Source organism: Hippocampus comes, unplaced genomic scaffold, assembly GCF_001891065.2.
Source record: "Hippocampus comes isolate QL1 unplaced genomic scaffold, H_comes_QL1_v1.1 scaffold135, whole genome shotgun sequence".
Taxonomy (NCBI): domain Eukaryota; kingdom Metazoa; phylum Chordata; class Actinopteri; order Syngnathiformes; family Syngnathidae; genus Hippocampus; species Hippocampus comes.
This window is the reverse complement of record NW_017805583.1, coordinates 1,325,785-1,347,448: the sequence shown is the minus strand read 5'-3', so window position 1 is coordinate 1,347,448 and position 21,664 is coordinate 1,325,785. Positions and strand designations below refer to the sequence as shown.

Genomic DNA, 21,664 nt, shown 5'->3' with positions numbered 1-21,664 from the left:
ATACACACACCTATATATGTACATGTATACATACACACACATATATATATATATATATATATGCTCTGTTGATTTGTGAAAGCCACAACCTCCATCCCTTGCTGGAGAAATGTTCTAACATCTCTCCCTGATTCCAACACAGTAATTAAGCATTCTTTGACGTTGGCCATCACATTTTTCTATTGTTAGATACTCACTAAGCGCTGGAACAAAACAATACGTAACCTCCAGCATGGCGGCCGCAGCCGTGTCCACAGGTATATGATATCACGAAAACACTGCCAAGCGTGTATAATATATACCTGTATTCAAATACAGTAAAATGTAAAACACATATTCTGATGTTCACAGGTTTCTTGTGTGTGTGTGTGTGTGTGTGTGTGTGTGTGTGTGTGTGTGTGTGTGTGTGTGTGTGTGTGTGTATAGAACAGACACAAGTTTTTTTTTCCTCACTACTACCTGACTTTTACAATTCATGTCAAACTTTGTAGTTTAGTGGTGTTGTAGAGATGGGAATCAAGCAATCAAGCTCGTGTGCAGTTCCATGAGATATCGCGTCATAGACAATGTGATCAAAATGTTCAAGTCCAGCAAAAATATAAAGGTAAAACTTTAGATCTCACTCTCATAAGTGTGCATATACGTTTTCAATGATAGGATTTCAGCATAACTCCGTGTGGTCCTACGGTACAAGTCCAGACCTGTCAGGATTTCAACATCTCTGACCCGAGCTGTGTGGAGCTTCATCAGGTCCTCCACCCAGTTCGACTCCTCATCTGAGCTCTGCAAGGAATCATTGATAAGTATTAGTATTGGTTTTACTCATTTTTCTGTAACTAACATCACCTCTAGGCCTCATTCTCAATAAAAAGATTTTAGCCTGGTCCACACATAATGATAATCAGTCACATGTTCAATATTTACATAGATACCAAACTTTTCTGACGAGAAGCCCCCACTACCCCCCCCCCACACAAACACACTTTGATCCCTTTGACTATTATTGTGATGCAGTTTATTTATGAATTTTTCCTGATGAACAAAAGCCATCAATAGATTTCCTCATAATCTCGTCACATTTGATCAATGACATTACCAAACAAGTCACAGTGAGCCAATGAAACTGTCGGAGTCCACCGTCATACTGAATTTTTATATCAGCCATTTGCAGTTGGAGAGCGCATGCAACAGGGAAGGGCAGGCTGCCTGAGAGAGGAAATGCGGACGGAAGTGTGTGCACAAAGGAGTACGGTGCTGTGTCGGAACAATTGAGAGTAAGGAGCAGCACCTTGAGTTAAGTTTAATGAACATAGGGAACAAGTGTCATAAATGCATCCATCTCTGCGGTGTGACCCCAATCCCTCTGTTGTTTTGTCTGGCTGCTGGACTCCCACGATTGCTTGCAACGGATGAGAGGCACTATCCCCGTTGGACAGCAACCTCTCCCAAACACGTAATAAATGAGTTTCCAATGGCTGCAGTGCTACGCGATGAAGAAGACAATGTCGTCTGAGAATTTGCCTCAAAGGACAACAAGAGACTGAGAATGTTTCGGGAAGGTTACTGTGTAACAAGCTGCATTTGTTTGGGAAAAAAAGTGTCTATCCGTGTTTAAGGTAATTATTATAACTTTTTTTTTAATCCATCTATGCAACGTTTTTCTTTGCAAATACCCCACGTTTAAACATGGAGACCTGCGACTAAAAAAGAGAAATGGCCAATATACGTATCTATATCTTTTTATAGCAAGATTTAGCTGTTGCAGCTTTTAATCAGGTGTGTTTTGTCATCTGATATTATGATACTCCACTTATTAGTTGGAGTGAGCTCAAATATAAATACTGGCAGTGTTCCTTACATTGCAAGTCTCATCATTGTTTGGTCTGTGTGGCAAGATGAAGGCAGCAGAGCTAAGGGGGCCACCACATGAATCTGCAGCCTTTCTGAAGTCTAAGCAGCTGGTTAGAACCACAAAAAAGTGCGTTGGGATGGGTATTGTCCCACGTGCATACCTGCAGTCAAGAAAAAGTCACGAAATTAGTCATGTGGTTGTGAGTACTTAAAAATAAAGAAAAAAAATCTTACTCTTTAATCTTGTCGGTGGAGTCCTTTACACCATCAAAATCATTATCAAATATTGGTCCAGTGAGAACATTCAACCCATTTCTTTCAGTGGAATATTTCTTCAAAAGGACTCTCTGAAAATAAGACCATGTTTCTGGGGGAGGTGAGGGGGTGGTGGAAAGAAGGAGGTAGGTATGAATGGTCTGAGAATGAAGGAAATAATGGTGGCAAAGAAAGAAACAGAACTGAACAAGCTTGCCATCATTTTGCACTGGCTGCTGCAAATGTGATGTTGCAACACTCTGAAACTGCAATTGAAATTTTGAGCAAAACCAGTGGCCAACTGTCGGCCACTCATGAAAACTATGCACTGCACGGCACACTGTGTGACAGTTCAGTCGGGTTTGACTGCATCGCTTAGTGTGCTTAGTAGGCATTGTGTTTACAGTAATATTAATATATTCTACGATGTTATGAAAACTCAGATTGCCATATGTGAAGGAGGCAGCTATTCAAAGCTCGATGGCATGATAGAGACGTACCTTTTTAAGCGTTGGCCGTGGTAACATTTGTTTCTGAAGATTGTATCCGTACTTCAGACAAGTTTGTTCTACCGTTAAAATCATGACACTTTCCGATTCTGTGTTCGCTTTTATGGGGCAATGTGAAACAAGTAATAATAGCCTTACCTTCCTATTTGGTTTGCTAATGAGAGATTTAATTCTTCTAGTTTGACCTCTGTACTTCTACTATAAATCTTCGACAAACAGTACACAGTGATATGTTTACTCCTTCCTTGATGTCACAGAAAGTTGTTTTAAGGTATTTCGATACAGCCCTGAAAATGTTTCGGTCATCAACTGCGGCTATTTTCCTTGGCTTACCCGTTCAATGTCTGAAACATAATACAGCAGTGGTTTCCTCAGGGCGTTCCGAATGGATAGCTGTGGCTGTAGTTCGTGTAATGGTTCTGATTGATTTTCCAGCTTTTTTCACCTTTCAGCTGTGCAATTGCCTTTTTCTCTTTTGGTTTCATGTTGGTTCTACTTCAAACTAGCATGAATGCAGTCTTCACTGACAAAACCCAGAAACGGAGTGTCAACATTTCACTGTATATATTGTTGGGATGTCAGACAAGATACAGCAACATAACACACCTGTTTGTCACATGTTCCAATATTTTGCTCACATGATCAATGGATTTGGTCAGACAAAATTGATTTTTTTTTTTTTTGGATTACTTTCAAATGCAAACACCAGAAAAGAGGTCGCAATGTTGATATCTTATATCACATTCATCAAATGATTAACACATTTTTTTCCAGTCTTTAGCAAAAGTCAAGACATTGGCCTCACTGTTCTTGTACTTTGGGAAGGAAGTGGACAGACAATAAATGCTGAATGAGATACTTACTCTTGAACGCAGGATACATCGGAACAGTGTTGGTTATAAAAAGGGCTTCGTATTTCTTCTCGATGCTTGTGGATAATTCTGTCGAAATATAAAGTACATTTCAGTAAGTTAAGATATCAACATTTTCATACAACTATTTAATCCAGAATAAAACTTTATGAAAACATTATTGTATTGTCAAAACTATTTCTAAAACTAAGGCCACTCAACAATTGCTTGTACAGTGTTCAGGTTGCGAGGCAATACTCAAATTTGGATTTACTTTAACTGTACTGAGCAAGACTTGGCAACAAATTGAGTAATCACATTACCGGTAATATGAACAAGAATTCAATTGTCTTACATTAATTATTATTATTATTATTATTTTTTTTTTTAAAATAGAATACAATTTTCACTTACGTGGTGGGTATAGGAACGCAAAGGTGACATGTTTTTCTGCCTTGTAGTTTGTACAGGACTGGGTGAAGGCTGATTGGACTCTGGTATCTGGCCGAACACAGTTCATCAGGACTTCGGGCAAAGCAGACACTTCTACCTGAATGACCACATAGAGGACAATGTTTGAATATTGCACGCTTCGTTATCATGGGAGATAAGATATTCTCGCTCCTTGCAGCTTTTGTTCACATTCACTTTTGTGTTGTGTATAGTGCACATAGTGGACAGCAAATCAGAGTTGCCAACCTGGAGGAATTTACTTGATTTCTGTGTTCTTTGCAAATTTATCATACACAAAGATTTTAGTTCATCAAACCAATTTTAATAGCACACAGAGACAACCCAAGTACACATTAAATGCAGTTTCTAAATGCCAATGTAATTTATTTAGACACAAACACAAAAACAAATAAATAAATAAATACATCCAAACCTACTTGTCCTTATGTGAAAAAGTAAACCCGAACCTAATAATGGGCTGTGCTACCTTTGGTAGCAATAACTGAAATTAAGCGTTTGCGATCATTGGTAACAGTCTTTCACATCGCTGTGGAGGAATTTTGGCCCATTCTTCTTCACAGATTTTCTAACATGAACTGCCCATTTAAGGTCACACCACAGCATCTCAATTGGATTCAAATCCAGACTTTGACTTGGCCACTCCAAAACATTAATTATTCTTATTTTTTTTACGTCATTCAGAGGTGGACTTGCTGGTGTGTTTCGGATCATTGTCCTGCTGCCTGATCCAAGAACGCTTGGGTTTCAGGTCGGAAATTGATTGTCGGACATTCTCCTTCAGAATTTTCTGGTGGACAGCAGAATTCATTGTCCCATAAATCACAGCAAGTTGTCCTGGTCTTGAGGAAGTAAAGCAGCCGCAGACCATCACACTGCCAACACCATATTTTACTGTTGGAATAATGTTCTTTTTATCAAATGTGCTATTTTTACCACAGACGTCTTCCAAAAATTGTAATTTTTGATTGTTAAGTTGAGAGAATGATTTTCCCAAAGTATTGAGAATCATCAAGATGTCTTTTAGCAAATGTGAGATGAGTGTTGTGTTCTTTTTGGACAGCAGTGGCTTTCAACTGGGAACTCTCTCATGGATACCTGTGTTTTTTTTTTTTTTTTTTTTTTTTTTTAAATCGTAGTCAAGAATACTGACCTGAACTGAAGCTTGCAAGGTCTGAAATGCTTTGAGTGTTGTACTAGGTTCTTTTGCAACCTGCTGGATGAGTAATGAGCCCCAGAACCTTGGAATTGGCTTTTTAACATTTTCCAGACAGATAGATTTCAATAACTGTTTCTTATTTCTTCTTGAATTCCTTTGAATTGTGGCATGTTGCGTTTATTTCTGTAGTCTGCTTCACTTTGTCTGACAAATTCTATTCATGTGATTTCTTGATTCAACAAATTTGGTACTACGGTGTTGCCTGTAAAAATGAACTCAGCTTTCCTAAAACTGTTGTTAGTCACAGTTACATAGTGATTTAACAAGTGGGGGAGCAATTCCTTTTTTTTTTTTACATAGGGACAGGTAATTTTGAATGATTTTTGTGTCTAAATAAATTACACTGGCATTTAGAAATTGCATGTTGTGTTTCCTTGGGTAGTCTCTGTGTGGTATTAAAATGTCTGATGAACTGAAACCTTTGTATGTTATAAATATGGAAAGAACACAGAAATCAGGAAGGGGGCGAATACTATTTCACATCACTGTATAAATAATAATACATCATTTGAGAAAGTCTCCGCCCAAACACTTAATGATATGATGTGAAACAAAAAGAAATAAGTCTTGACAAAACTCACTGTATTGGGGGGGTAGCAAATAAATAAGATGTACAGTACCTGTCGGCTAATGGTGTATGAAGTCCATAGAGGCATTGCGAGATCCTCGTTGTAGCCACAGACATAGTCGGTGTGGTGCAGAATGGAATACTTTGTATGGTATCGTACTGCAGGTCGACCGTGTGGCATATTCCTATTGTCTAAAAAAAAAAAAAAAAAAAAAAGAAAAGAAAATCAGACTACAGCAATAGAGAGGTCAGTGTGGTCCCTATTGGAATACTTGGTATGATACTGGACTGCAGATAGACAATAATAAGGCAATTTCATACTGTCTATTAAAAAAAAAAAAAAGAAAAAAAAAGAATACAGTACAGAAACAGACAAACTGCAATGTAAAATAAAAACATATACTAAGATCAATTTTGATGAATGATTTGGATATCTGGTTTATGGTTTGTTGCACGATTAAAGATTTGTCACCATCTCACATTTTGACTTCAGCACCAGTAAAACGTTTGACGACAGTTTTATGCTACATTATGAGAAAGTGTGTGTATAGTCGACCCCCGCATACTTATGGTTCGGCACCCACAGATTCGCAAATTGCGACTATTTTCCCCCCCTCAAATTTTCCCCATTTCTTGTGGAAATCCTACATTGAATGTTTTCAGCATTATTTTGAAGATGAGGGTGGGGGTTGACAAAAAAATACTCCCCAATGCAATTCAACGGGCAATTATACACGGATTTTCACTATGTGCGACCTAGCCCGGCCCTTATCCCCCGCAAATTGCAGGGGTCGACTGTAATTGCATAATTTGTTGCATCAGTTTGCACTGACCATCAATAGCTTGCCTCAGTCGCTGATTTAGCTCCTCCACTTGGTTCTGTAAGAAACAGAGCCAGAGTGACTCCAGATTATAGCCTCGTGCAATGGTCACTTTCAAACCCCTTTGGTCCCGTCTTTTTACTCGAAACTGCAAAAAGAATGAAGAGGGGGGAAAAAAAAGTCTCTTGACAGTGATCAACATAATCAGAAACGCTCTATGTATTTTCTATTGCAGACATAGGCCAATTTCACTGTCATGATAAAGGAAAGATTGCCGAAGATATCAGGCCTGTAGTGGCTAATCTGGAGCACCAGGAGAATTTCCTGTGGGCCATGATGCATGGCCCGCTACACACTCTTGGAATACTACATAAACATTCACAAAAGCTCTCTCTCTCTACCTCTTTGGACACACGCTGTCCTTTATTGAGTTAGCTACTACACAATGGACGATTACACACGTGGCAACATTTTTGTGCAGTGACAATTAAGACAGTGTGATAGGTGTGTGCAGCTCTCAATAGGTCAGTATGATCAATATTTGCAAATAGAAAGCTAGAATATCAGGAATTACAAGAATTAGTGCTGGTATTTCTCTTAACATTGTAACCATGGGCATAGCTTTGCAAGTTCTGCTTCGTTTTAGCTGTTTTTTTTTTTAGTTTTCAAAGATAGTTTTCAAACATACAGTGTTCACTCAACTGCATTACGCCATTGATAAACATAAGACTGCGCACCCAGACACTGTGTGTGTTTCATTGTGAGATATCAGATACTGCAACATCACAACTGTTCTCCCAAAAGTGAAGATGCCAACATTGGGCCAAATTGATAATGTCAAGGATGCACAAAAAGATGTGCCTTGATATAATCTGACCAAATTCCTGTGCTCTTCTACCCAGCTACAGGCAGCTCCTCCAACACCTCCACCCCCACTAAACAACTGTTTAAGTTTGGAATGAAGAAACTGATCTTGTACTTTAGGAGTGTTTTTTTTTTTTTTTTTACTACAAACTGGGATGTGTTTAATGCCACCATCGTGAGTAACGACAGCTCTGGAGACTTAAGGGAATACCGGTATGCCTCGGTCTTCACGGATCAGCACAGGTGTCAAAACATTGTCACCACCAAGCGGCAAAATCTATCCAAATCAAAACCCCCAGATGAACTGTGAGCTATGTTTCATACACAATGCACTCTGCTGCATTTGCCTCAGATGTGACTGAGGTTTATCAACACACCAAGATGACAAACTGGACCTCCATTATGCTTCAGAACTGCTCCACTGACAATGCTGTCAACAGAGTCAATCATAGTGCCCTCACACAACTCTGAAAAAGGGCCCTTTAGTTCGAATGTTGTTTATTGACTACAGCTCAGCATTCAACAAGGTCATCTCAGGCAGGCTGGCTGAGAAGCTGCTCCCCCTCAGACTATCACCCGCCACTCTCTGCAACCAGGTGTTGCATTTCCTCACAGAAAGTCAGAGTTTGCAACAGGACGCCAGGCGCCAGGACAGTAAGCATGGGCATCCCACAAGGGTGTGTGCTCAGCCCTCTTATATACACCATCTTCATCCATAACATAACATCTCCTCCCAAGATGGCACCAACATCATTAAGTTTGCTGACGACATGACAATCCTTGGCCTGAACACCAGTGGAGCTTGGGCTTGTTTCATCCCTGCCCAAGACATCTGGACAACTGAAATGGTGAGTTTGGTCACAAAAGCAAAAAAAAATGTTCTCAGCATTTGCACAGATTCGGCACTTATTTTTGACCATATTTAATGTGTTTAGAAACAAATCAATTTAAATCACTTTGCCTTTAATTCAGTAAATTATGTCAACTTGCTCAATGCACTGCATTTATTTCTCCATTTTTTGCCGCCATTGTGTTTCTCTCTACCCTTCGAACGCAATTTCTTCAGAATTAATTTATGCCGTTTAACTCCAGCAAACCATCTTCTTTTCATGATTAAGAGTACAAGTCATCAGGTGCCACATCTCAATAATTTTCATTTATACCTGTGCAGCATCCCAATAACCTCCACTCCCACTCAAAGGCTGCTGTTTCTGGTATTGTTAACAAGTACTTCCTTCACCGAAACAAATACCTTACTTGCACTGTGATAAAAATGCTTTCTTATGTCACGCCATGTTTCTGACCTTCATGAAAACGTTTTTTTCTTTTATTTGGAGAGTATATACTGTATTGTGTGGTTTCCAGAAAAAAAAATCTGTAAGGTCGTTAGAAAGAAAAACAGTCACAGAAAATACATTTTCCTTGTAGCAGTAGAAATTCATCATTCATATCAAAGGTAGTTCTGTATTTGAAAGACTTTGATTCTTTAAAATGATTCAGAGTGGACCCTGATATCCTTGGGGGATAGACACGCGAATAGCAAAAACCTGAGTTTAACTGATGCCCATCAGAATGCTTTGGGAAACAAATGAATATTTGTAATATTGAGAAATCTCACAAAAAATCTGGGAATATTTGGGTGCCCAACTTCTAGTATGTGGGTTCCACTGAATATTTGGCGAATCAAATCAACATCAATTTTTTTTTTAAAGTCAATTAATGTATGAGTTCCCATGAGCAACATTTCAAACTTTTGAGTTTCAAATATTTAAAACTGCACTGAACTGTGTCATTGCTGTCTTGATTAGTAATAGAGATACTGCATATTTATGACACTGTATAGTGCATAACTTCATGTCAGCTATGAACTGTAAAGAAACCTGGGCCAAGATCTGCAACAATGTCATTATAGTAGACCTTGTAATTGCAATTGCAGCCAAGGTCATCTGTTCCTGTATGAATGTAAGCTGAAGTGGTTGGCTTTGAAACTTCCTCTGGCATTGTAGGCTTATAGAAAGGGTTTCTTAGCACGTGGTTCAGACTGCCGTGGGTTCCATTATTGGGTGCTGGTGTTAGACCAAGAAGATCTGAAAGCAAGCAAAAACAAAAAACCAAGCAAAAACAAGTCAGTTAAAGAGACAAATATACAGGCATTCCATTATTATATTATTGTTATAGTATAGAGGAGCTATTTGATAACTTCACATGTACAGCTAGATCCCATTGAGAATAATTTTGCCTTTATATATCACCACAATGGATTTCAAATAAAGTAACTGAAATGTAATTAAAAGGTAGGCTTTAAGCGTTAACTTGAAGGAGAAAAGAAAAGTATGAGCCCTTCCTCGAGGCGTCTCCTTACTGTGGTGGAGGGGTCTCCATGATCTGCGAAGCTCAACTCAATTTTAATTCGAGAGCATTTTAAAAAATAACTGCAGCTAAAAGAAAAACGGCTTGACAAAAACAAAATATATAATATATTCCTTTTCATAAAAATATAACAACATCGTCTTTGAAAACCTATCGGTGACGTTGAGACAATCCTGCAGCACCTCCTCTGTGTCTTAAACAAATAGTCACGGTCATTATGTTTTGATCTCAAGGCATAGAATGTCATCGTCAGAGCTAAGTTGTCAGGGGCTTTGTTTGAACGACATTCATTTTTGTTCAAGAATTCCAGCTTTTGTGAGACTTTCAGAGGAAAAAATGTTGGGGATGACTTTGCCCATTATATATTGTAATAAAATATTTCAAATGCACACCAAAACATTCTCTAAAATATCCCCTCTGTGATTAATATGTAACAAGAACATAACATCAGGGAACATAAAATGAATGAAAGGTAAAGCTTCCAAACAAAAGTGACCGTTGTCTCTGAAAATGTCAACAAAATCCAGTAAAGTGTACTTACCACTCCTAGTACATGCCCTTATAACTATGATTCCAATAAGCTCTGATAATATACAAGAGGGATCTGTACCGTTCAGTCCCAAGTTAAAGAGAGAATCATTCTTATGAAGAACAAACCCTGAAAATGATATTAAACAATAATAATAAATACAATAAACAAAAGCATTACTCTTATCATTACTGCTCGTGCACTTTCCTCCTCTTTCATCCAAACGAATGCCCTGTTTTATAGGTGTTTTTTTTTACAGAGATATTTTTCAAAAAACACCTCAAAACCCATTTTTATTCCCTGGCATCAGTTTTTTAAACTTTAGGTTAAATTATGTTAAGTTAAATTGTTTTCATGTTCGATTTGTATTTATGTACTGCCTCAGCTGCAGCTGTTTTAAAGTGTGATATGAATAAAACTGAGTTAAATGTTGTTTCCCCTTTCCCACATTCACTCACTGTCATTTAATTAGACGTCCAACAAAAAAATAAATAAATAAACAAACATCTTACCACACATAACATTGTAAAGCTCAATGTTTTCAAAGACTGGAACTTTTGTCTTGAATTTAAAGGAAGGCCCATATCCCAAAAATATTGTCTGAAATGAGAGTTGAAACATGTTTATTTTAAAATCACTGACAAGTACAATGCGGTTGTTACATATTTTTAAGTACCTGCATACTGTTGATTTTATTGTCATATCCATGGTCACCAAAGAAGCCACAAAGCCTCTTCCCTTCAGGTGCTTTCCTGAAATGAGAAAATAAAGTTCGATTTGTTAGAATTAGCTCTGTTAGTTCGAGAGTACAACATTATAAATTAACAATATCAATGACTGCAACGACATATCAATCAAAAATTAAACACATGAAGACGCAGGAAGAAAAACACCCAGGTTATCACAAATTACTTTGGCTTACTGCTCCCACCTTCCACAGGTCTACATATGATAGACAGAAGCTCATTTTAGCTCCAGCCCCATGCTGGGCAACCTTTGTTTATTTTGAAGCACAAATATGGTACTAGTGATGTCATTAGTAGTGGAGTTTGCGAGATACAGTATATGGCTACAATCTTGCTATGAATTAAATCATGTCCATCATTGTTGCACTGACCAGGGACATGCGTTCAGTGGAGGCAGAGACTCACCTGCAAGAAGGTTAAAAAAAAAAATAATAATAATAATAATAACTGACAACAACATACTGTATTTCCTTTCCTTTTGAATTATCTTATGTTTTTACTACCAATAATGATTTCATGGTTAAATACATTGGCCAGAGAAGAAGGGAGGCAGTAGAAAGCCAGCCTCACCTCACTCCTTCAGTAAACGCAGAGACCGCACATAACAACTACCACCACCAATTGTTTAAAATGCAGTAGCACAACGATCGTGACATGAATGTTCTGCTTCTTCACGTCTCCAATACAATATTTTCAGTCACTTGTAATGTGCATTCTGATTTTAAATTTCCAGGCTAATGTATCTCATATATTTTTGTTCAATATTTAGTTTGCCAACTGCATAAAGCTGCAAATGTAGCACGAGGTGAGGCAGACAGGATTCTGCCTCCACGGTGTGCAGCATCCGCTGGCTGCAGCTGAGACAAAGTGCTGTACAAAAATACAAATCAAACAGAAGGGAATTTTTTAAATTGAGGTACTAATTAATGCGAAGGGCTAACAGTTTGATACACATCTTTGAAATAATAAATACCATCAAGTTAACAATTGAATTGTTGTTTTTAATACGTATTGCAATTAATTTATGTTAAGACACTGTTCATGTTAATAATTTCTCAAAATAAGTAGGAAACAAAGCATGCCAACACATGTATAAATGTCTACCAATGAATATATTTTCAAATGATCACATCTACAACATCCTTCGAAAATTTTTAGAACAGGCTTGATGGCTGCTCACATGGTCCTTCGTGGCTATCTGGTGCCCGCAAGCATCATGTTGGTGACCACTGTTATAGACTAAAACAGATGGGAATATGTTAGCCCAGCTTTTGCTCACTGTGACAGGAACAATAATTCCGAATAGCTGAATTTTCTTTTCTGGTAATCATCTCTATTTAACCGGAGAGACGTTTGAACCTGATTGAAGAAAAAGAGGACTTAACAGATTTCTTCTACAAGGAAGCGTAAGACAATTAAATTTTAAATTCCACAAATGTCTTTTTTTGTGTGTTATTCTTTTGTTGAAAACAGTCTTTGTTTGTTTAAACCATTATGAACGTGTTTAAAATATAAATATATTTCAGTATATGCCTTAATTAAAATTACTTTTTTTGCATGGCACGTTATAATTTCATTGGTACTCTTTGCAGTTGCTAATACACACTCTAAACTGCAGGATTACTGCAGCAGGAAATAATGTTATTTATGGCAAAATATAGGTGAAAAAAAATGCTGCTTTGATGTTGTTGTTTTCTTTTTTTTAACCATTTTCTTGAATGTCTTACTGCTAACGTAATGATAAATACGCCACCAAAAGCAAGGACACACTGGAGAGACTATGGCCTTATCTCCACACAGCTGGGCTTTAAAAAATCTATATATATTTGCCCCTCTTTGTGTCGAAAAAAAAATCCACATGCATCCACAGCCAACTGCGTAAGTGCTGGTGTGCGGGAAGAAATGTGTATGAGGCACCTTTCTCTAACTTTCCTAACAACTAATTATTATCTCGAAATCAAAAATATGCTTTTCTGTGATGTCATGTGTGTGTGAGTGCGGAGCTGGGAGTGCACGTGTCAGATGTTCGTACGATTGTTGGGGAGGTGAAATAAAAAGAAAAGAGGCACCATGGAAACAGTTTGTGCTGCAGGGACACAAGTGCCGTTTGTGCCAGAGGCGCATGACAGAGTGACCAACTGCCGATAACAGACTGACTGACGGTGGTCCTAACGTACAGAAATCTTCGGTTACAACTGTCCACAGCCAAACGCGGATCCGGAGATATCCGCATATCTCCACTTTGACCGGAGTTTTCAGAAACCTTTGTTTTTAATTTAAAAAATCTCCAGGGATGTGTGGATGATAGGACAAACCGCAGAAAAAATACCTCCCGTTTGCATATATAGCGGGCTACGTGTAGACAAAGCCTTTGTCTCCAGGCTGTCCTAGAAACAGTAGATGACCCCCCCGTCTGTGCTTATCTGCTTAGGCCCCCACTACGTGGAAAAAAAAAAGATAGATGGGCATGAAACCTGAAAGAATTGAAAGAGGGTGTAGTAAAAATGTTAAATATCACCTGGCAATGTGCCATTTCCTGTCCACCAGTAGATGTACATCCTCAATCCGTCGGTTATTAGCGTAGTGTAGTCTCTTTGGCAGATTCTGCTTTAAATAAGGCCTAAAATGCTGGTCTGGTTTCTTACACTACAAAAAAGGGTTGACAAGGAGTGTGACCGTATATTTTCTGATCCTGGGAATTAAAACAAATGACGATACTTACAGTTAGATTTGCAACAATTGCCCTGGGGTTATCTGAAAAAAAGTGAGAGCAGTAGTCAAATGAAGTTCATTTAGAATACGGCCCTTAACTCATTCATGACTAGCGGAGTTTATAACAGAGTTCCTCCCCTATATTGGCTGACACATTTTAGAGCATTTTGACTGATCTTTCAACACCGACACAATTGTGTGTGCTCTGTCACAATGTGAGCACTGGACCGACCAAAAGAAAGAACATACTTTCATTTTTTCACCAGAAAAAAAGTTTTCTTTTAAGCTTTTCTATTCTTTAGTAATCACCAAGAGAAAATAGGTTAGTTAAAAATGCTGATTTTTGACTAAAAAGAGGAGAAATCAAGCTCTGTCTCTGAAACATGGATAATTTGCCCTGTCAGCCACCGTACCCTTGGTACAGAAAACCAAGGTATATTGTCAGTAAGGTTATTCCAATATAACCTATGTGGTCAAGTACCATTTTGAATTTTTGGGAACATTTTGCTCAAATGTTAACAGTTGCTACACTGACATATAGCAAAGTAGCAACCAAACAAAAGTAGAGAAATTACACCTGCATCTTTTAAATAAAAAAATAATCATTTTCCGGTTCAAACTGGTTTTTGTGACTCCTCTGCTAAACACAAGGAATATGCTCCAGATAGCATTGTCCTGCCCTCTCAATGTGTTGTTCACAAGATGATCAGCCATGAACCAGGAAAGATGAACGCTCTTGCTCCTTTAATAACTTTCACATGTTAACAACCATGAATAAGCTTGAAACTAACACAAAAAGGTGGATGAAAGAAAACAAAGATGCCGTCAAGACGCCTCATATGCAATTAAATTATACATTTAGCAAAAGCGCTGATGTCCGACCTGGACTTTGCACTACTAACCATTTTATTTTGTATTTTACTTGCAAACATCACTCAATGTAATTGAATGTCATTCATACAATACATTAACATAGAAAGATTACGTCACAGTCACAGTCACCGAATTCTAAAGGGACCACATGAACAGACGAAAACACAGAGAACACAGAGCACAAGCAATGGCCAAGCCGTCAGTGTTTATGTTCCTGAGGCGACTTGATGTTTCTGCAATGCCCCAGTTTTACGTTTGCTACCTTCAAAGAGGCAATGGATAAAGGTCCTATCAATAACTGACATGAAACAGTCTCACAACTACACATGAGACATCAATCAATCACGGTTCAGCAGCACCCTCCCCGCCTGACATTTGATGCTACTAAAGATTTAACAGTCCTCATGACCTCACACCTTCCCCATGGCATCAGAAGAGTTTCCCATACCGTCATCATCTGTTTCAAGATAAACATTTAATAACAATCATCATGCTGACCAAGGAATTCAGTATCGGCAGAGATCAATTCCTTCACTACAGGCAGCTAAACTGTATAATTAAATTATACTTGGGAAAACACGACTTTCACTTTTTTTTCCGCCCAACCATGTGCACTCAGTGTTCCCAAACCTACAGACTGCAGGCAATACTGCGACAGCATTCTGTGTCTCAAAACAACGATACACCTATCCATATTTTTCAAGCAGCAGTATGAATGAACACGATATTGTAATTTGTTGGTTGTTTTAGTTTTCAGCTTTATAAAAAAAAAAAAAAAAAGTATGAATCTTTGTTTCTCACATTTTGGGTTGTTGAGGAATCTCGGGCGTATTCTGCCTAAGGATCCAGGAATAAGAATGATATCATCAACATTGGTCAAGTAATTGCTGAGAAACTCCGTTTGGCCACAATGGGCCTCTTCCATACCTGAGAAGATAAAGAGGAGTAGGAATTTGTGGACTTAAAAATAGGACATGATTGTAAAAACACTTTCATATGTATCTCTTCATGAATTTAATTAGGGTTACTATTAACCTTAAACGTAACATTCATGTAATAATACAACATTTCAAATAAATGTAGCTCTCCCATTAATTGTTTGTACTTGCGGTGTAGTATGCTAATACCGTGATCCCCAACTATGATGATGTTGACACATCGGTGCAATTTCATCTGCTTAAGTCCATTCATGAGTTGACCTACGATCCTATCAATCAACCTAAGAGGATAATTCAACTGGAACACACAAAAAGAGTCATTATCACATTATTTTCATGAGTTTGAAACTGTGCTGGTAAAAAAATAACAAAAAAACAAACAAAAAACAAAGATACTCACTTCGATGCTATTGGGTCCCATTTTATGTCCATATATGTCTGGCTGCTCAAAGTGCATAGCATAAACGTAGGGTCTAGGACAAGAGGAAACATTTAGACCAGGGGTGTCAAACATACGGCCCGCGGGCCGGAACCGGCCCGCAAGTAGGTTCAATCAGGCCCGCAGGATAATGTAAAAGTGAAAAAAATGCATTAAAGACACAGAATTAATATTTTTAATCAGGTGCAATTCATTGAGTATCCGCAAGGGGACACTGTTTTGATCAGAGAAGAAGACAACAGCAGCCTCAGTCTGTCACTGAGACAGACCCATGACAGCAGACGCTATCAATAGCACTCTCACATTTACACATTTAATAGCACTCTCCTTAGTTTGTAAGGTGTAGGCAGGGATTACATTTAGATTTTATATGCACGTGTAAATGCTTTAAAACTTGCTTTCTTTATGAATCTTGTTTAATCTTAAAGTGCATTACTATATTTTTCAATACCAATTACTTGTTAAAGTTTGTACAATCAGTGGGATCAGTTGCAATGCATATATGTGAATGATAAAAGTAAATTGCACATTTGTCGAAGGAAATGTAAGGTGCTTCATGAAATGTTTTGTAAAAGATATGTTCATTAAATTTCAACATTTTCCTAATGTTCTTGTGCTTCTTTATACCAAAACAAAGGAAAGACATATTGTTTTGGTTATTTATAGCAAAGTATTGTATCATTTTAATGGTCCGGCCCACTTGACATCTACCGAGGCCGTATGTGGCCCACCATGTGAAATGAGTTTGACACCCCTGATTTAGACTATGATGTGATTAGGTGAATATTTGAAAATACATATCAGTCAGGCGAAATGGAAAGGAGAAAGTGCCCTTAACTGAGAAGTGGGTTCAAGTAAATCATGAACATTTATCACAACGCCTCCTGATCAGTGAAATGCAATTGATAATTGGTAAATTGCACTTTTCTACCTTGAAGGTACTCACAAGTGCTTTTGAATGAATAAATGAATGAAAAAAAAAAACAACAACAAACACAGGTGCTTTTCCACCTTCGTTAATTCTGTTACAGTGTGTGTGTGTGTGTATGTGTGTATATATACAGTATACAGATAGATAGATAGATAGATAGATAGATAGATAGATAGATAGATAGATAAAAGATAAGAAAACCTTTATTTGTCTCATGTTTTTGGAACGTGGGAATAAACTGGAGTACGTGGAGAAAACCCATGCAGGCACGGGGAAAACATGCAAACTCCACACAGGAAGAAGGCCTTTTCCGTAATCGAACCTTACACCTCTGCACTGTGAGGCGGGCATGTTACTCAGTCGATCACCGGGCTGCCATATATATTTGAATTCGCTGGGCTCCAGCCTTCCTATGTAGAGTTTCCATATGCTCCCTGTACTAGTGGGAGTTTTCTGCAGGCAATCCGGTTACCTCCCATATCTCCAAAAAATGCACGTTAGCTTGACAAAATTTTGCTTAGGTGTGAATGTGAGTGGTTGTCTATGTTTGGCTGTTGCCTGGATTCAGGCTGAAATGAGGATGAGTGATGTAGAAAATGGATGGAGAACAACAGAATACAGAAACAGAATAAATGTATTCACTGAGCGAGCAGACATTGTCTGAGCATGTTTGTCTCAGGCCGAAAAAGTGTAGGACGGTTTCAAAGTGTCTTTGAACATTAAATGTGTTCATAAATTCAACTGCTTCTGCCAACAAGACAAGCACATTTCATCTTGTCTTCAGTGATAAAATAACACATTTCCAACTCCTGCAGAAACTTGCTTACTGCCCTCTTTTTTTGTATCATGCTCACTCTCCTACAAGTGACTGCTCCTTCATTGTCAATGCAGTACTGAAAGATAGAGCGACAAAAACTTTAATATTCTGATCGAGGTAGTATTTCAATGGTTTTCAGAATAAGCCATGCCTAAAAAATGGAATGGGTCTTATCGGCCTACTTGAGGGACTTTGGAAATGGCTGTCTTCCATCTTTATACAGATTAAACACGATTAAAAATTCAAGTAGTGGAAAAAAAAAGGATAAGACAAAGAAAGAAACTTCACCTCTCTACTTCAGGGAGCTGGAGCCACTGCAACATGGCCAGTATCCGCCGTTCCAGTGGGATCGTGCTGTAAATGAACAATTTACAAATTACGTCTATAAGCATTCTCACTTTAGTTTCATATTGTCATTTAAACAATACACACACACACACATATATATATATATATATATATATATATATATTACACTAGGGGCATCGCTTGTCTATCTTCTGAATCAATATTTTACAGATGACTTATTAGTGAGACATCGGTTGAATGCTCTAATTTCTGCCCACTGTGTCACTGTTCACGGATCGCATCCCACTGTTTTTTTTTTTTCGGTGTCTTTACAATATAAATGCTCACATGCGGGAAAGGATAGCCACAGTCCCAGATAACGCAAAAGCTACTGCCATCCACAAGGAGACACACAGACTTGGACGTCACATGCCACACTACTCTACCAGAACCTGCATGCCTGAACAAACACTGCAACACGCAACTACGATATTGTCTACACATTATATTCTTGCGATTCATTTCTTGTCCAAATACATTTACAACACATTTATGTAAGTGTGTTTGAATAAGTTGACGTGCATTTTAATCAATATAAATGTTTAAAGTGTGTATGCGGGGTAAAACTACCTAACGGACGAACTAACTACATTTTTACCTTGGGGTGGGTCTGAAATCTATCTCCCGTGATAAACAGAAAAGTGAGCGAAATCAAGGATTACAGGATGGTAGAAAAGAATGGTAAAACAAGACGTCCCTAAAGCATGCTGTGAAAAAGCATAATGCTCAGGTGAAGGTTCGTAATGCATTTTTCAGTCCGTTACAAGAAAAACAACTTACACGGGCCAGAAGAAGGAGGATGCCTTGACTCCTTGTTTGAGAGCTGTGATCCAGATCTACGAGAGAAACAGAATCATTTTGCTGATAAATGTGGGCATATCACATTAGTGGAACTAAGACAAGTCACGGTTTATGATAGATTAGTACTAGAATATGTCAGGACAATACTAACTGGTTGTCCACCCCACCAGCGGTGATTGAGTTTCTCTCGGCTTCTCAGGGTGAACGTGGCATCAAAGACAGGGTCATACATGGAGTTACCAACTATACCGTGAGATTCTGGATAGAGACCCTAAAAGTCAGAAAGATTGTTTAGCGCTAAATTTGTGATTGAGTTCACTCTTGCATACCCTATCATCCACACCCATGCCCACGACCCCCGACTTTGATCGGATCTAAGCATGCTGTGAAAAAGCATAATGCTCAGGTGAAGGTTCGTAATGCATTTTTCAGTCCGTTACAAGAAAAACAACTTACACGGGCCAGAAGAAGGAGGATGCCTTGACTCCTTGTTTGAGAGCTGTGATCCAGATCTACGAGAGAAACAGAATCATTTTGCTGATAAATGTGGGCATATCACATTAGTGGAACTAAGACAAGTCACGGTTTATGATAGATTAGTACTAGAATATGTCAGGACAATACTAACTGGTTGTCCACCCCACCAGCGGTGATTGAGTTTCTCTCGGCTTCTCAGGGTGAACGTGGCATCAAAGACAGGGTCATACATGGAGTTACCAACTATACCGTGAGATTCTGGATAGAGACCCTAAAAGTCAGAAAGATTGTTTAGCGCTAAATTTGTGATTGAGTTCACTCTTGCATACCCTATCATCCACACCCATGCCCACGACCCCCGACTTTGATCGGATCTGCAAATTTTAAAAAAAATCGTACTTTATATTAACTCATAACAACATCTTACAGCAATTCAATGTTGAAATTCAGGTCCAGAGGGGCAAGGAAAAAGTCGAGTCTGAGAAAGGAATGTTTCAGAGAAAACACTCTCTCGGGGTGACCTTCTCCCCATCCTAGTTGGGTTGGGTGAGAAAATGGATTAAGGGATGGTGAAAGGGGTGAGGAAACGACTCACTGCGGATGGAATTAAGCATTAAAAAGCATTATGAAAATGTATCTTTAGACATTACTTGCAAGTCAGGTCTTTGGCAGCATAATGCAAGATGACATGACTTGATTCAACCTTTGGTATAATTTAATGTAGGATGAAGTAACTCACTGAGTGAGATGGCCACAGTCCTCAGAGCTACAGGCACACAGATCAAACTCGAGATAAATGTACATAATTACTATTTTGGCTGGCTCCTATTTTTCATCTTCTGATGTGACTGACAGACTGTACTGTGTGTCTTGTGCTAGCAAGAGTAGCTCAGACAAGGAGCTGCACACACACCATTGGCTCCACACCAAGAGCAAGGGATCTATGTGACATGTCTCAGTCATATAAGAGTTCATACTTTCAAAATTAATGCAAAGGTTACTCAGTCAGAAGGCGTATTGAGTTGGCGCAAGTTATGTGCACAACGGATATTCTGACTAACTTGCATGGTTTTGAATTCCGCTTCCTTCATTTTCCCATTACTGTGTTATTCAGTAATTGATTATTGTCATGTATATTATTCAACTCAGAATCGTTTACATCGGCATCTCTTTTCCTCATCTAGTTTACCGATTCCCAGCCAATGGGCTGAAGTACCGTGTGCTGTGTAACTTCAGGTGTGCTGCAGAGATTTATTCAAATTGCAATTGTTATGTATGTATTTATTTCAAGGATATCCCCTTGAGATGCATTATCTCATTAGAGGGGCTCCATGCGTGTGTGGACACATGTGTGTGTGTATATATAAGTAACATATTGACATTTTACTTTTTAATATCTGTACACAGTGTTGGATCTTTGGAGTGCCTAACCACCTAAGCAGAGATGCAGTGTTGTTGTTGGATGCACAAATTATCATTGGCTAACAGTATAAATTAAAAACCTGATGCTCAAAAATTTGTTGACATGGTCTTCTCGTGCCTTTTGGAATTTACAGGTTTGCATGCAGACTCTAAATTTTAGGTCTTTAAATTATTGACTGTCCAAAGTTGACACCAACTCACCCACAGTCAGCTAGGATACACTTCAACCTGCATTGAATTAGCAATTTGGAAAATGGATGGATGGAGGACTATTATAATAATGTGGTGATGTGTGAGTTGAAGGCCTCTCCAGCTGTCCCCTGGTCAATCAGGGTTAGTGATGTTCCTGTGGAAGTTGTGAGTTATTGACAGCGATCACAACAGGAGGTTGTGTCAAAGCGCATCTTAAAAAAAGGTGACCTATACCGTAGCCAGTGAGTAGAGATTGGGGAAGGTTTTGGAAGGGTACACAGGTCGCATAAATGGTGCATGGGTTCCACATTTTCCTGGGAAAGGAAGAGAGAGAGAGAGAGAGAGAGAGAGAGAGAGAGAGAGAGAGAGAGAGAGAGAGAGAGAGAGAAAAATATCTTCACGATATTAATCATGATTTATAGAAAAATATCAAAATGTTTTTTGTTTCTTTACTGGACCAAGGTAATGCTAAAAATGAAAAAGAATCTCATCAACCCCATTCATGCCTTACTCAGCTTCTCAATGTTAGGTATGACAGTATTGCCTCTCTTCATGTAAGAAGCTCGGAAACCATCCACTGAAAGAATTATGAGTGGTGCGCGCACAAATCTATAAGCACAGTAAAAACATTCATTAGATGTCATATGGATAAAAAAATTA

General features: G+C 38.5%; 1 protein-coding gene across 4 annotated transcripts in view; it reads right to left on the bottom strand.

Annotated features, from left to right (window-relative positions):
- Positions 1-397: 397 nt before the first annotated feature.
- enpp2 (ectonucleotide pyrophosphatase/phosphodiesterase 2) overlaps positions 398-21,664 on the bottom strand; it is a 32,644-nt gene continuing 11,377 nt past the window's right edge. For 2 of the 4 annotated variants that reach the window (XM_019880101.1, XM_019880099.1), the window contains 20 exons: positions 21,516-21,613; positions 21,239-21,318; positions 19,542-19,661; positions 18,893-18,948; positions 18,053-18,118; positions 15,978-16,050; positions 15,767-15,875; positions 15,441-15,566; positions 13,777-13,808; positions 13,573-13,700; positions 10,985-11,060; positions 10,821-10,908; positions 9,327-9,496; positions 6,558-6,693; positions 5,777-5,916; positions 3,881-4,016; positions 3,479-3,556; positions 2,086-2,218; positions 1,859-2,012; positions 398-783 (listed from right to left, as the gene is read on the bottom strand). In XM_019880101.1, coding sequence (XP_019735660.1) covers positions 613-783; positions 1,859-2,012; positions 2,086-2,218; positions 3,479-3,556; positions 3,881-4,016; positions 5,777-5,916; positions 6,558-6,693; positions 9,327-9,496; positions 10,821-10,908; positions 10,985-11,060; positions 13,573-13,700; positions 13,777-13,808; positions 15,441-15,566; positions 15,767-15,875; positions 15,978-16,050; positions 18,053-18,118; positions 18,893-18,948; positions 19,542-19,661; positions 21,239-21,318; positions 21,516-21,613 — 2,170 coding nt within the window. In that variant the 3' untranslated portion in view covers positions 398-612. Of the gene's footprint in view, positions 784-1,858; positions 2,013-2,085; positions 2,219-3,478; positions 3,557-3,880; positions 4,017-5,776; positions 5,917-6,557; positions 6,694-9,326; positions 9,497-10,820; positions 10,909-10,984; positions 11,061-13,572; positions 13,701-13,776; positions 13,809-15,440; positions 15,567-15,766; positions 15,876-15,977; positions 16,051-18,052; positions 18,119-18,892; positions 18,949-19,369; positions 19,426-19,541; positions 19,662-21,238; positions 21,319-21,515; positions 21,614-21,664 lie in introns of all 4 variants that reach the window. The other 2 variants (XM_019880098.1, XM_019880100.1) reach the window with 2 other exon arrangements.